The sequence below is a fragment of the Wyeomyia smithii genome, chromosome 2 (assembly GCF_029784165.1).
Source record: "Wyeomyia smithii strain HCP4-BCI-WySm-NY-G18 chromosome 2, ASM2978416v1, whole genome shotgun sequence".
NCBI lineage: Eukaryota > Metazoa > Arthropoda > Insecta > Diptera > Culicidae > Wyeomyia > Wyeomyia smithii.
The window spans coordinates 143,414,799-143,428,511 of NC_073695.1; the positions used below are offsets into that span (position 1 = coordinate 143,414,799).

The 13,713-nt window shown below is 36.4% G+C and overlaps 2 protein-coding genes across 9 annotated transcripts in view; one reads left to right on the forward strand and one right to left on the reverse strand.

Moving 5' to 3' along the window:
- The window catches only part of LOC129725765 (uncharacterized), an 81,827-nt gene extending 72,027 nt beyond the window's left edge, over window positions 1–9,800 (reverse strand). For 2 of the 4 annotated variants that reach the window (XR_008728173.1, XM_055681941.1), the window contains exons 1-2: window positions 9,639–9,800; window positions 8,792–8,988 (exon numbers count right to left, since the gene is read on the reverse strand). The gene's annotated coding sequence lies outside the window, so the exon portion shown is untranslated. Of the gene's footprint in view, window positions 1–4,207; window positions 4,703–7,654; window positions 8,380–8,791; window positions 8,989–9,638 lie in introns of those variants that run through there. The other 2 variants (XR_008728172.1, XR_008728171.1) reach the window with 2 other exon arrangements.
- LOC129725764 (plexin-B) overlaps window positions 1–13,713 on the forward strand; it is a 269,692-nt gene that overhangs the window by 69,947 nt on the left and 186,032 nt on the right. For all 5 annotated transcript variants that reach the window (XM_055681937.1, XM_055681940.1, XM_055681939.1 and 2 more), the window contains exon 2: window positions 10,571–10,802. In XM_055681937.1, coding sequence (XP_055537912.1) covers window positions 10,571–10,802 — 232 coding nt within the window. The remainder of the gene's footprint in view (window positions 1–10,570; window positions 10,803–13,713) is intronic.

Consider the following 13,713-nt stretch of genomic DNA (forward strand, 5'->3'; position numbering starts at 1 on the left):
TTTTATTTTATGGGTAAACGACAGTGTATCCGATTCTGCGTACAGCACTTCTCGGTACTGGTTGATTACTTTTTTAAGAGCTTGTTTTTTTTCCTTGTTCATATGTTCATCTCTAAATGTGTAAGTTTTAGTGTTCATTTGTGTCGGCAATTCTTTTAAATCGTATGGGTCTTTATCCCGTATGATTTCGTTATCTAAATCGTTGAAAATTTTTAGTTCATTGCTGTTGATTTCCAATGGAATTTTTGAATGGTTTTGTACTGCTACGAAAGCGAATTTGTTAGAACTTCTGTAGAGTCCTGGTAAAATTGAAACTTGTTTGTAAGGTTTTTCTTCTCTTATGAGAAAATCTCCGTCTTTTTTTGTTTTAACTTTGATGAATTGGAACTCCTGCTCTGTAATATTAATTTTGTTATCGTCGGGGTATCGCTTTTTCATGACAATAGTTCTTCTCCCGATTTTCAAAGTATTTTTCTGCGCGTCGATCTTGGCATTTAAATCTCTTAATGATTCGTAGCCGATCAGTCCGTCGAAAAATTTGTGAAATTCGAAGACGAAAAATTTAAGTTTCTTTCTTATTTGGAACGCGTCGAATGAAGCGGATTTGTTTATTATGTGCGTGCCTCTTACATTGGTCACTTTCGCTGTTGGTTCGTTCTTACAGTTATCGATATTAACATGGTCTGATGGAATGTAATTTTTGTTCGCTCCTGTGTCGATCAAAAATTTTAGTTCTCCTTTCGATGTTTGTATCGTAATATCTGGTACGAAGTTATTGTCTTTTGTTATTTTTTTCTCATCATTTCTGCCGCGTGAAAATTCAACTCGTCGACAAAGTATTCGTCATCCTCAGAATCGAGAAGCGATTTTTCTGGCTGGTTTCTTGTGTCGTTTATGTCTTCTGCTTTGCTCGGCTCATGTTCTGTGTCGTGGTTATTTATTTCTGCCTTAGACCTTGCTGGGTATATATATATATATATATATATATATATATATATATATATATATATATATATATATATATATATATATATATATATATATATATATATATATATATATATATATATATATATATATATATATATATATATATATATATATATATATATATATATATATATATATATATATATATTTTTTTTTTTTTTTTTTTTTTTTTTTTTTCTATATATATAGTGTTTTAGTTTAGTTAAATTTACTGTTGAAAACTATTATGTCCGCAAATGAGCGGAAAAACCAAAGAAAATAAATATCACTATCGGTTAAACACTTGATAGAACATTGGACAAACAGTTTCTGATGGTTTAAAATTAGTTTATTTGACACGGCACGATACATTTTCTGTTTTACTGAGCCAAGTACAATTCGTATTAATTCTACGTTAGCAGGGAAAAGAGGGAGGCCTTTTTTTTATTCTCGCGGCCGACTACGAGCTAGTGGGGATTTAAGGTGAGAGGAGGGGAGATACAATTTTGACTTAAAACTATTTTGGAACTTTGTTTTTCAACTGGTAGAGCAATTGTATTCTTGTTTGTTGTGGGTTCAAAATATTTGTGTAAGCATAGATGCGGGCTCTTCGTTTCCGTGTCTTCAGCATAGCATATTTGTATCCTTAATCTGACAAATAGACAAAGAAAACTTTAAATTTTAATGTCAGCGTTTTTCAGAAAGCAGTATAGCTGTGTCATGTACAGGAGATCACCGCTTCCCAGAATGTCTCTAACGGGTACGTTCGGTTGTTTTCCTCGGGCCCGAAGGGAATCTATAAGCTCGGACCTAACACCACAGTATTCGGTACACGACCAAACAACATGCTCGATGTCATGGTAGCCATCGCCACAAACGCAGTGATTACTGTCTACAAGCCCTATACGAAAGAGATGCGTGTTTGACGTGTAGTGATTGGACATAAGTCTGGACATCACGCGAATGAAGTCCCGACCGACATCCAACCCCTTGAACCATGCTTTCGTCGTTACCTTAGGAAAAATGGAATGTAGCCACCGTCCCAGTTCATCTGAGTTCCATGATGATTGCCAACTGTTGAGTGTTCTCTGACACAAAATGCTATAAAATTCATCATAAGCAATTGGTCTTTCATAAATATCGCCATCAATAGCACCCACCTTAGCAAAAGAGTCAGCCTTTTCATTACCCGGAATCGAGCAATGAGAAGGGACCCACGCTAAGGTTACCCGGTAATTTTTATCTGTTAAAGCACTTAAAAACCGCCGTATTTTCCCCAGGAAATACGGGGTGTGCTTCACAGGCTTCATCGATCGCAGAGCCTCAATGGCACTGAGACTATCTGTGAAGATGAAGTAGTGGTCTATGAGTAGGGTTTTGATGATTCCAAGAGAGTACTGAATAGCAGCAAGTTCTGCGACGTACACGGAAGCAGGAGCATCGAGTTTGTAGAAGGCGGTAAAATTTTCGTGGAAAACACCGAAGCCAGTGGACTCATCTAGATTAGATCCGTCAGTGTAAAACCTTTTATCATAACTAACATGTTTAAACTTATTGGAAAAAATCTTAGGGATCTCTTGGGGTCGCAATTGATCCGGGATACCAGAAATGTCTTGTTTCATGGTGGTGTCGAAGAATATAGCATTATTAGAAGTATCTAAAAATGGGACATTGGAGGAATCGTATGAAGAAGGATTAATATCTTGAGCCATATAGGGTAGGAACATATTCTAAGCAGCTTTAGGAACCGCCTGTGTATTCAGACGAAATACTCGAAATATATTGGGTGAAACTCAAACAGTAGTATATCAATCTGTTCGCTATCGTTTTCTCTATCAGAACTTATTTTCAGATTGCAAAACTAAGTTAGCAAACGTTAACAATCATCAATCAAAGTTATCAATCAAGGGACACTATTTCAATCACCACGAACCTATTTTAAGCAGTTTCCATATGTTTTGCAGGCGTTTTTTCCAGCACCCGAAGTGGCTCCTGAATGGCTGCAATATAGGTCGATTTGTTTCAATTGCAATTGTTCACAGATTTCTTTGTGATTAACGGTATTTCTTATATTCGTAAGACAGCTATACAATCAAAGTTTTCGTTTCCATCATTGAAATTGTCGATATTGATAAAAATGCAGGAGTTTGAGGCCTGTTTTCTTCGACTGATTAAAATAGGCGCTTCTGCTTAAGCCGTTCCCTACCCTAGTCAAAATATAAAGTCATAAATCTGGATTGAGATTGAAGGTCGACCAACCTCTCGAAATTTTCAATTACTAATGGGTTCATAGCTGTGCATCGAATTAGCAACCGGTAAGAGAGATTCCAAAAACGATGTTTCAACGGTAGCATACCCGCTAACACTTCAAGACTCATCGTATGGGTCGACTGCATGCAACCCAAGGCAATACGCAAACAACGATCTTGTATTCTCTCTAATTTTATAATGTGCGTGTTCGCGGCGGAGCGAAAGCAGAAACAGCCGTACTCAAGAACTGACTATCGTTGTTTGGTATAACCTTAGAAGGTCTCCTGGGTGAGCACCCCACCAGGTTCCGGTAATCGTACGAAGAAAATTAATCCTCTGTTGGCATTTTCGTGTCAGATACCTAATATGACAAGCCCAGGTTCATTTAGAGTCGAACCAGACCCCGAGATATTTAGCGACTAAAACCTGAGAGATCGTTTTACCCGTTAGTAGGAGCTGCAGCTGAGCTGGGTTATGCTTCCTAGAAAAAACGACCAACTCAGTTTTCTCCGGAGAGAATTCGATACCCAGCTTAAGAGCCCATTCAGACAAATTGTCTAAGGTATCTTGCAATGGTCCTTGCAGATCGCTAGCCTCGCTACCAGTAATGGATACAACGCTATCGTCTGCAAGTTTCCTTGGCGTGCATGAATTTGCAAGACATTCATCGATGTCATTGACGTAAAAATTATATAAGAGAGGACTTAAACATGAGCCCTGGGGATTGGACAAACAGTCCTGTCTGAATGAAAGAGGGGTTCGGTCCCCTAAGGCACTCAGAATCACCTAAGTCTAAACCGGTCCAGAATCCGTCCACGTAAGGATCCTCCAAAGGTATTCCCGAGTCCTTGGCTAACAACTGTTGGAGAGATGGCGGATATCCTAATTGATCTGCGGCACTAGGGAGTGTTCTTTATATCACTAATTAAAAAGGAGATGTGTTCACGTTCAACTAACGAATTCGAATGAAGGCAATGCCTTCTGTTTATTTGAGGTATATCCACAGAGAGCGTAACAGCCGTTACGCGAGATCGATATGTTATCGAGGCGTATTCCCTTTTTAATATTTTTGTTTTGCAACATCTTAAAAATTAAATAACAATAATAAATTCATAATAAGGGTAATAGTTACATTTACAATAATCGAATAATTATAAATTTAAGTAGAAGAAGTAATTGTTTTAATCGTTTGTCCATTGTAGACATAATCTTTATCTATCTTTAAACGTTTTAATCTTTTAGAACGCCTAGGTATGAATTCCAATGAGTCCATTGGTAATTTTCGTTTCTTGCCTTTGATAGGCAATCCTCGTTCAGGAAATCCCCTAAACGCTTCTTCCTCTTCCCTGTTGTCATGTCCTGTCGTCTTACTCGTCCCCTCGAACGATCGCCGAAGTGGCACTAGTCTTGGCCCCTCTAGCCTGCTATCCGGCACTTTAAGTTGGCTGCGGTGTGCCATAATGGGCACGTTTCCAATCGTGATCTGTAAAGTGTTTTTTTGAGAAATGTTTCAAAAAATTAGATTTGAGCCATCGCATGTGGTTGTGAGGGTTGTGGTTTTTATACCACACCACGTCACCCTCCATCAAATTGTTAAACTTATCGTTAGTATATTCGTAACCTTTATTTGCAGGTTTATTTCCTACATTTGTAGGAAAAGGTGAATTTACATCACGTAGGACGGATGGTGACGACATTTGTCGTCCGTTTAGGTTTTTTGGATTAATTAAATCCATTAGAACCTTAGGCTTATATTCAAAAATTCTTTCAGGAGGGAAATCGTCATCTTTGGTTAAACAAGTATTTCTATAATTAAACAAAAATAGATTAATCTGGTCCTCCCAATCTAACTCTCTGTTTTCAGGTTCCATTAGGAACTTTTTCCAGACCTCTTTTACCGTTCGAACTAATCTCTCCGCCTGTCCATTGCTTGAAGGGTTATAGGGCGGACTTTTCATTACCTTTATTCCTTGCCTCTCTAAGATGGCAACGAAACCAAAAGAGTTGAAAGGTGGACCACCGTCAGAAACCAACACATCTGGTAGACCAAACCTAGCAAAACAACCTATTAGTTTCTTGAGGACCTTTGTAGTATCAGTGCCGTTTTTCATATATTCTATTTCTATCCATTTCGAGAAGCTATCAACCAGGAGCAGAAAAGTTCTATGTTCAAAATGAAAAAAATCTATGTGAATTCTACTGAACGGTCTTGTAGTGGGAATCCATTTGGATTCCACATTTTGCTTGGGCACAACAGCCATGCTTGTGCACACGTCGCAGTTGGAAACAAATCTTTCTATATCAGAATTGATACCAAACCAATAGACCATCCTCCGAGCCATTTGCTTCGTTTTTACCATTCCTATATGGTTGGCATGTAACAGTTTCAATATCCCGCTTTGCATAAGCTGCGGTATAATCACCCTGTTTTGATACAACAAACACTCGTCAATGATTTCTAACTCATGTTGATTAGCAAAAACATTCACAAAGCGTTTGTCAAGTTTCTTTGGCCAACCATTTGTTAAGTAGAAGATAATTTACTGAAGAAAAATATCATTCTTTGTCATTTGACTTATTTGTAGGTATTCTATTGGTGAAAATTTGGTAAAATTTATGCTTCCCACGAAATCACACTGTTTTGGAACACTTTGTTCCAAAGGGAACCTAGAACAGAAATCTGCATTTCCCATTTTTGTTGACGGTCGATATCTAATCTCAAAATCATATATGGGCATTTCCAATATATATCGTTGTAATCTTGTTACATAAATAGAATTTTTCCCTTCCTTGCCGAAAATTCCTACAAGAGGTTTATGATCTGTTAAAACTAAAAATTTCTGTCCATAAAGAAATTTATGAATTTTTTTTTATGACAGAAACAAGAGCCAAGGCTTCCAAGTGAAGTATTGGGTAGTTTTTTTGAGCTGAGTTTAGAGAAAAGGATGTGAAACTAATCGGTTTCTCCACCCCGTCAACAGTATGTGCAATTACTCCACCAAGGCCATAACTCGAAGCATCAGATACCACGACTATTGGTTTGTTAGGATCATAAAATTCCAGGAAGTTTGCCTTTAATAGTGAGAGTTTACTTAGCTCAAAGGCCTTATTACAGTTATCATCCCACACATATTTGGTTTCATTTTTTAAAAGATTATATAAATAATAGAGTTTCGAAAATAAATTGGGTATGAACTTGTTATAATAGTTTATGAGGCCTAGAAACGATTTCAATTCAGTAACATTCTTTGGTGGCTTAGCCTCCCTAATCGTGGCTAATTTATCAGGGCAAGGTAATAACCCTTTTTCGCTTAATATATGGCCTAAATAGGGTAATTCCCCCACAAAGAACTTACATGTTTCCCAGTTTACTTTGATATTAGCTGCTGACAATTTTGTCAGAACCAGGTGTAATTTTTTCTTGCAATCTTCTAAATGCCTGCCACCAATACATCATCTAAATAGCAATATACGTTGTCTATGCCTTGCAAAATTTGATCCATAAGCTGTTGAAAGATGGATGCGCTGGATGACGCACCCTGTGGTAGTCTATTATACACAAATACCCCTTTTCTTGTATTAATTATCATAAATTTCCTCGACTTTTCTGATAGAGAAAGCTGGGTATATGCTCCCTCTAAGTCAAGTGCGCAAAATACCTTGCAATCTGCTGACCCTGCAAACAAGTCTTGCGCAACAGGCAATGGATACGTATTCGGAACGATTACTTTATTAATGGACACCTTGAAGCCGATCACTAGCCTTATCTCATTATTTTTTTTATCACCACCACCACTGGTGAGACCCATTCGCTAGTCTTAACAGGAGTGATAACTTTCTCCTTCTCTAATTTTTCCAGATAGGCTAGGACTTTTTCCCGTAACCTATATGGAACGTTATATGCCTTTTTAAAAATAGGCTTATCATCCTTTAGGACTATATCTGCCTCGTACCCAATTATGGGAGAGGTAACATCTTTCACAAATGTATTGCCAAATTTTTGCTTTAGTTCTTGTACTATTCTCGTCTCGTCAGTATCTCGTCTATTATCTATATTGTTTATGGCTAGCGAATCTGTAAAAAAACTTCTCCAGTTTCCGTAAAATGTATCTAAGGCATCACGTCCGAACAGTGGTATGAAATTATGCTCACAATCTAAAATAATTAAGGTCAAACAAGCCTGTTTGCCTTTGAATAGTGTGGAAACCCTAGTTGCCCCTATTATTTTCAAGTTATCCCCATTCACCACTGCTAGTTTTTTTCTGATTTTTCAGAGGCGTCTTGAAATAAAGTTTATATAAGTGTTTACTCATTACCGTAACCGAGGACCCGCAATCGACTTCCATTTGGATGTCTTTCCCCTCTATGATTACATGAATTAAGCAAGGGTTATTGATTTTATTAATAGAAGAAACTAGCATGCATGATAATTCACCTTTATCTCTTTCATCGTCATCTTCGCTGTCGGTATTGCTGGTCCTCCACTCCCTAAAAATCTCCTCCAAATTTTTGTTGCAGCTTGGACCCGGCTTTTCGTATTGATCGATAAACTTAACTGAGCTTCTCATTATGTTTTTTAGTTTAAAACATTTTTTTTTATATGTCCGCTAACTCCACAAAAATCGCAAATAATATATGGGTTTTTCTTATTCAGTGTTTGACCCCTACGCCACTCAGCTGGTTTAATATTTGGACTGTTCCAATGACTTCTTTGCTCCCTTTTATCGTATGGCCTGAACCCTAACCTCTCTCTAACTGGTCCTCTTGAAAAGCCAGGCTTGTTCCTTTGGCTATCCTGTTTAGACCTTTCATATGTTTTAAGAATTTTCTGTAAGGCAGGACTGGTTGAATGTGGATTAATATACACTGAATTTCTTGTACTATCCGCCGTTCCTAATGATCGAGCGTTAGATTTGGCCATCTCCCAGGTCAAAATAATTTTCTCAGTTGCTTCTGCGCTATGGTCCTCATCCTCATTGAGAATTTTTTGTTGTAACCCGTAATCTCTAATTCCACTTATGATTCTATCTCTTATTGCCTGATCCTTAAACGATCCGAATGAACAAAACTCTGCTTGGAGTTTGACTGCCAACACGTAATCTTCTAAAGATTCATCAGGGTGTTGGACTCTGTTTGAGAATCTATGCCTCTGTACAAGACCTGAAGGAGTTTAATTTAAACGAGCTTTGAGTTTTCTAACTAATTCTCCATACGCGATCGCATTTAAATTCCCCGCAGGGAATAGTAGCTTTAGTTCAGTATAGATAAACGGACCGCTCAGTGTTATAAAATGTGCTTTCTTTTGCTCTTCTGAAATTTCTTTGGCGGAAAAACAATATTCCAACCTATCAACCCAATCGGTAAAAGAAGCCCCTTTCCTATAAGGCTCGATTACGGAAGCCATACCCATTTGAGCCATGTCTATTTTGTGAACAATTAATGTAAAATAATGGGACCAGATAAATAAAAAATAATTAGTCCCTTGAAGAAACACCGTGTAATATATCTACATAATATTCGTATATATTCAGTTGGTCCAATAAAAGGAAAAAAAAAACAAAAAACGACTTACCGAACTTTCCTGAGGCTTTTATATTACTATATATATGTATACTGGTTTATCAAATAAAATCCTGGCTGACCCTTGTCAGTATTGTGGATGGTTTAGCCTTCCAATTACCACTCCTGTGGTTAAATTTGTTTCCGTTGAAATCTGCTGTTCCTTCCAATGTATCTCCAGTGGTATTTATATTTAAAAAAAATTTTTTGCTACACAAAAAAAATTAAAATATATTAGATATTTTTTCAAAATAATTCTGGCTGAAACGCAAATTTAAAACAATAAAAAAATAATTGATCATTGTTTATTAAAACAATAAACTCATTGTAATAAAACAATGGCGATAATCATTTCAATTACTCTACCCCACTCTACCCTAACTACAATGAGCGAATAAAAGGAAACCAAAATGGCCCCCAAATGTTCCAACCGCGTGTTGGATTTTTCTACAGCTTTTTGTTGCTGCTACCGCTCACTGTACACTTAATTGGAGTCTCTAAACCGCTTTATTATCCCTTGTTTAACTGTTTGCGTTACGCTGTTGAATGCTGGATAGCCAACGTGTGGCCTTTCCTATCCCGCAGCGTAAAACATGTCGTTAGAAAGGATGTTTTTTTATTTTATCACAGAATTTTACACAAAAATTCCTGCCGGGTACCGACGCTGAATTTTGCCCGTAATTTCCACTTTTTTTAATTATATTTTTTCTATCTTCGTCGCCAGTTATTATGTCCGCAAATGAGCGGAAAAACCAAAAAAAAATAAATATCACTATCGGTTGAACACTTGATAGAACATTGGACAAACAGTCCTGTCTGAATAAAAGAGGGGTTCGGTCCCCTAAGGCACTTAGACTCACCTAAGTCTAAACCGGTCCAAAATCCGTCCAAGTAAGGATCCTCCAAAGGCATTCCCGAGTCCTTGGCTAACAACTGTTGGAGAGATGGCAGATATCCTAATTGATCTGCGGCACTAGGGAGTGTTCTTTATATCACTAATTAAAAAGGAGATGTGTTCACGTTCAACTAACGAATTCGAATGAAGGCAATGCCTTCTGTTTATTTGAGGTATATCCACAGAGAACGTAACAGCCGTTACGCGAGATCGATATATTATCGAGAATCAAATTATGAAAGGGCGTATGCCATAAAAATCAGTTTTTTAATTAAGCTTAGTGCGCGGAAAAATGTGCTGCGCGGAATTACCCGCCATCACGGTACGTCTATCTGCATTATACTGGGGGAAATTCTGTGAGGTCTCCAAGGCGACACGAGTGAAGTGTGTTTTGCGATCCAAACTGCTATTACTCGTCTCTTTGGACATTGATGTGCAGTCGCTCAACATCGTGTATTCTACTTGCAAAAAAAGAGTAGCACCCGATCCCTGAGTGTAAGAGACATCTCCGGCAAGAGACGGATAAAGTGTGTTGTGACATGCGAACTGCACTGCACAATGTACAATGCAATCCGAACTGCTCTAACTCACCTCTTTAGGAATTAATGTGCAGTCTCCCAACGGCGTGTGCTTTGCACGCAAAAAATGAGTAGCACTCGATCTCTTGCCGTGTCAAATAAATATTGTGAAAAAAAAACACCATTCTTTTCTTATATATTACTGTCTTTTTCAAAATGAAATGTCCTAGATACAAGTAAAAAATACAATAAAAGTATTTACAGCCTTTCAACTTCATTTGTATTGCATAAACTATCAGTTCAATTCTGTCAGGTCATTAAATTATTTTATTAACTCATTGTCAATATATCGTTACAAAGTTCTTCATGTCTTTTCTAGGTTACTATAACTTGTCTAGCAGAAGGAGAAGATTACAATATATTGAGAGACGCAAAAATTGCACAAGCTGGTTTGAAGTTAAGTCAAGAATTTGGTATAAAAAAAGATGACTACGTTCTATTGTCTGTTTTTTCACCATCAAAAGAAATTTCAAGCGAACCACAAAACAATTCAGCGATGTGTATATTTAGCTTGGTTGAAATCGAAGAAGTGTTTAATGAAAACATACACTGTAAGTTTGCTCGTTAGTGTGTCCCAGAAAAACCGATGTTGAAAAAGTCAAGGTGCTTAGCCCTAAATTGAAAGATAATGTTATTTATAGCATTTTTGTAGAACATTTCGACTTTCTGAAAAATCGTTTTCAGGTTGCCCAAACGTGATTTATGAAAAAATGCCTTTTTCAAGCTACAGAACCACTCTTTTGCACTTTTTTCAAATCTGTTCGATTCCTACATTTTTCCATATATTTTTTTATTTTTGTGGGGTTGTTTTTTTGAATATTTTGCATGGTTTGGTTCAGCATCGTATTCAATTATTTGACTCACAGAGCCCATTGAACATCACAAAAAAGTGAATTTTTCTAATAATTTTCAGATAAAACCCTTCAAAACACATATAAAAAAATTTTGATCAAGAACTGACTTTACTGCAAAGCGGGATTCAAGACGAAAATTTACATCAAAAAAGATCCTTGATATCATATCGGGAGGCTGAGATATTGGCGTTTTTACATGTGATGGAAAACTATGCATTTTGTCAAAAATGCTACTGAAGCTCAATATCTATATTGCACAGTGTTTTATTTTGCCGTTTGTGCGTGTAATTTTCTAATTAGTGATTCAAATGTTGATTATAGCCATAAGGCATGTTCGGAGAAGTTTCAGGATGTTCAAAAATGCATCTTTGAATGTAGAAAGATGGGTGTTCAATCCACCAATGAGTGAGATTAAAAATTTACTTTTTAATCAGAATAAGACACATTCCTAGCTCTTCTACGTCAAGACATCAAAATTTCAAACTGCATATTTGACCCAGAACTGTTGTGTATGTGAAAGAGGATAAATTGAACTTCATAGAAAACGTTTGTTTCATTTGAATTTACATGCAAAACTTGAATAAATGATTGAATTAAAACACTCATAAAAAATTAATAAAATTATAGTTTTGACACTATTTTTAAAAAATATGCTTAAATGATACTATTTTGAAGCTATGGGCATGTGATACATCAGAAAGCAAAAGGTTTTATGGCCGTATTCATGACCTAAACGCGGTTGTTGCTGCTATTTTGTAGATTCAATTGGTAGGTCACTGAAAAACAGGTCCTTTATTATGGTATCGCGTTACAAAAATAGTAGTTTTTTTCGTATTGTGCAAATGTTACAAACTGTAGAAAAGCAGTATTCAGGATTTTCTTAGTACTCGTTGAGACTTTTCTTAGCATATGCTGGTATGTGAAATTGGTGCATTCTAATCAAAGTTACAATAGGGTCAAAGTTATGGTGTCGCCTTACAAAAATTTTATGTGTTTTTATAAAGTTACCAAAAACGAGTTTTTGAGCTATAATAATAAATATATAATAATACAACATGGAATCATGATGAATGAGAGTCATCTGCATCAAATTATATCTACCTAGAAGTGAGGAGTTTGCTTTTCACTGGAATTAGATCATTACATATTCAATGCCAATAGAAACCCAATGGAAATTACTAGAAGGGTTCTCAGATAACATTAAGAATGTAAAAATATGTTTGTGCTTGAAAATCAAATAAATCATGGAAACGCGAATATATTATAATTTCAAAGATAGTGTAAAACAGTGTATTTGCCTATTTTAACCTCAAATAGACTTATGCTGTTTCTTAAGCCATTGATTCAATTGCTAGGTTTAGTGTCTAGTTTTTTTTTTGCTTTTTGGCGTAAATACTGCTTTAACCAACTATGTTATTTACGAAAAACACATCAACAATAATCATTGCCACATGACAGAAAATAAAACAGAAACCTCACGTACACTACAGTATATGTATATCTGGTAATGTTTTTACTTCAAGTCAAAAATTGAAAAAAGGAATTATACCCAAACGATTTACCTAAATATTAAACGATGGAAACTCATTCGTCTTCAATGCTAAAACCTCCGAAACACGAAAACAACCAGGCCAATTACAGTTCACTTCGTTCCTTGGGGAGTTGCTGAATAATACTTTTTCAACACACGGTGGCGAACTGGCCTGTGGCTGACAGCCACCTTAATAAAGCAATGGAAAAAACTTTTCAACATTCATTCAAACTCATCAAACTCTAGGTATATTATAAATTAACGATATTCCTACCAAACTCACTCAATACCTGATGCCACAACCCACCAAACTCAGCCACAACAAACCCCAAAAAACGGATTCATTCGTGTTTTCCACATATCTTTTCTTACTTCAAGTACATTTTGATATTTTTTTCTTGGAAACCTAAAAAAATTGCAATTTTGAGTAAGATTGTAGCAAAAAAATCCAAACGAGACGAGTTGCTCGCCGAGGCTTCAGTAAAAGGGCCTAATGTTTCATAAAGATACAGCTATTTTTTTGTGCCAGTCGAAAGTGGAGGGTGCGGAGTAATAGCTTTGCATAAACTACTTGTTTCCCCTTGGCTTCAAGAAAAACTGTATCAAAAAAGGTTAAAATCTGAATGAGATATAGCTTTTTTATGAAGGAAACCATTCTCAGTACGATTAGTGGTAAAATAATATAAATCTGAAACGCTCCCATCGGCGTAACTTTGAACTAAATGTAAATGTCATAGCATAAACATATTGGTATTAACCTAAACAACAACTTTGCCGAAGATAGTATGACTAAAAGCTAATCTTGATGCCCACATTTACAATGCTCATATTTTTGTAACGCGACACCATTTGCAGGAGACTGTTTTGCGTAACGCGACACCATTGACACACCGAAAAGTTTTTGGGAACATTTCGCTAAAAATTCAGTGTTTTCTATGTTGTAATATGTCATTTTTTTGGATTTTGTCTCCGGAACAAATGTCTAGAGGAAACTAGGGTTCAAGAACATACAGCAAAGCAGATATATGATACAGAGTTGCCAATAAAATTTTCAATTTAACTGGAAAAAGGCTGAAG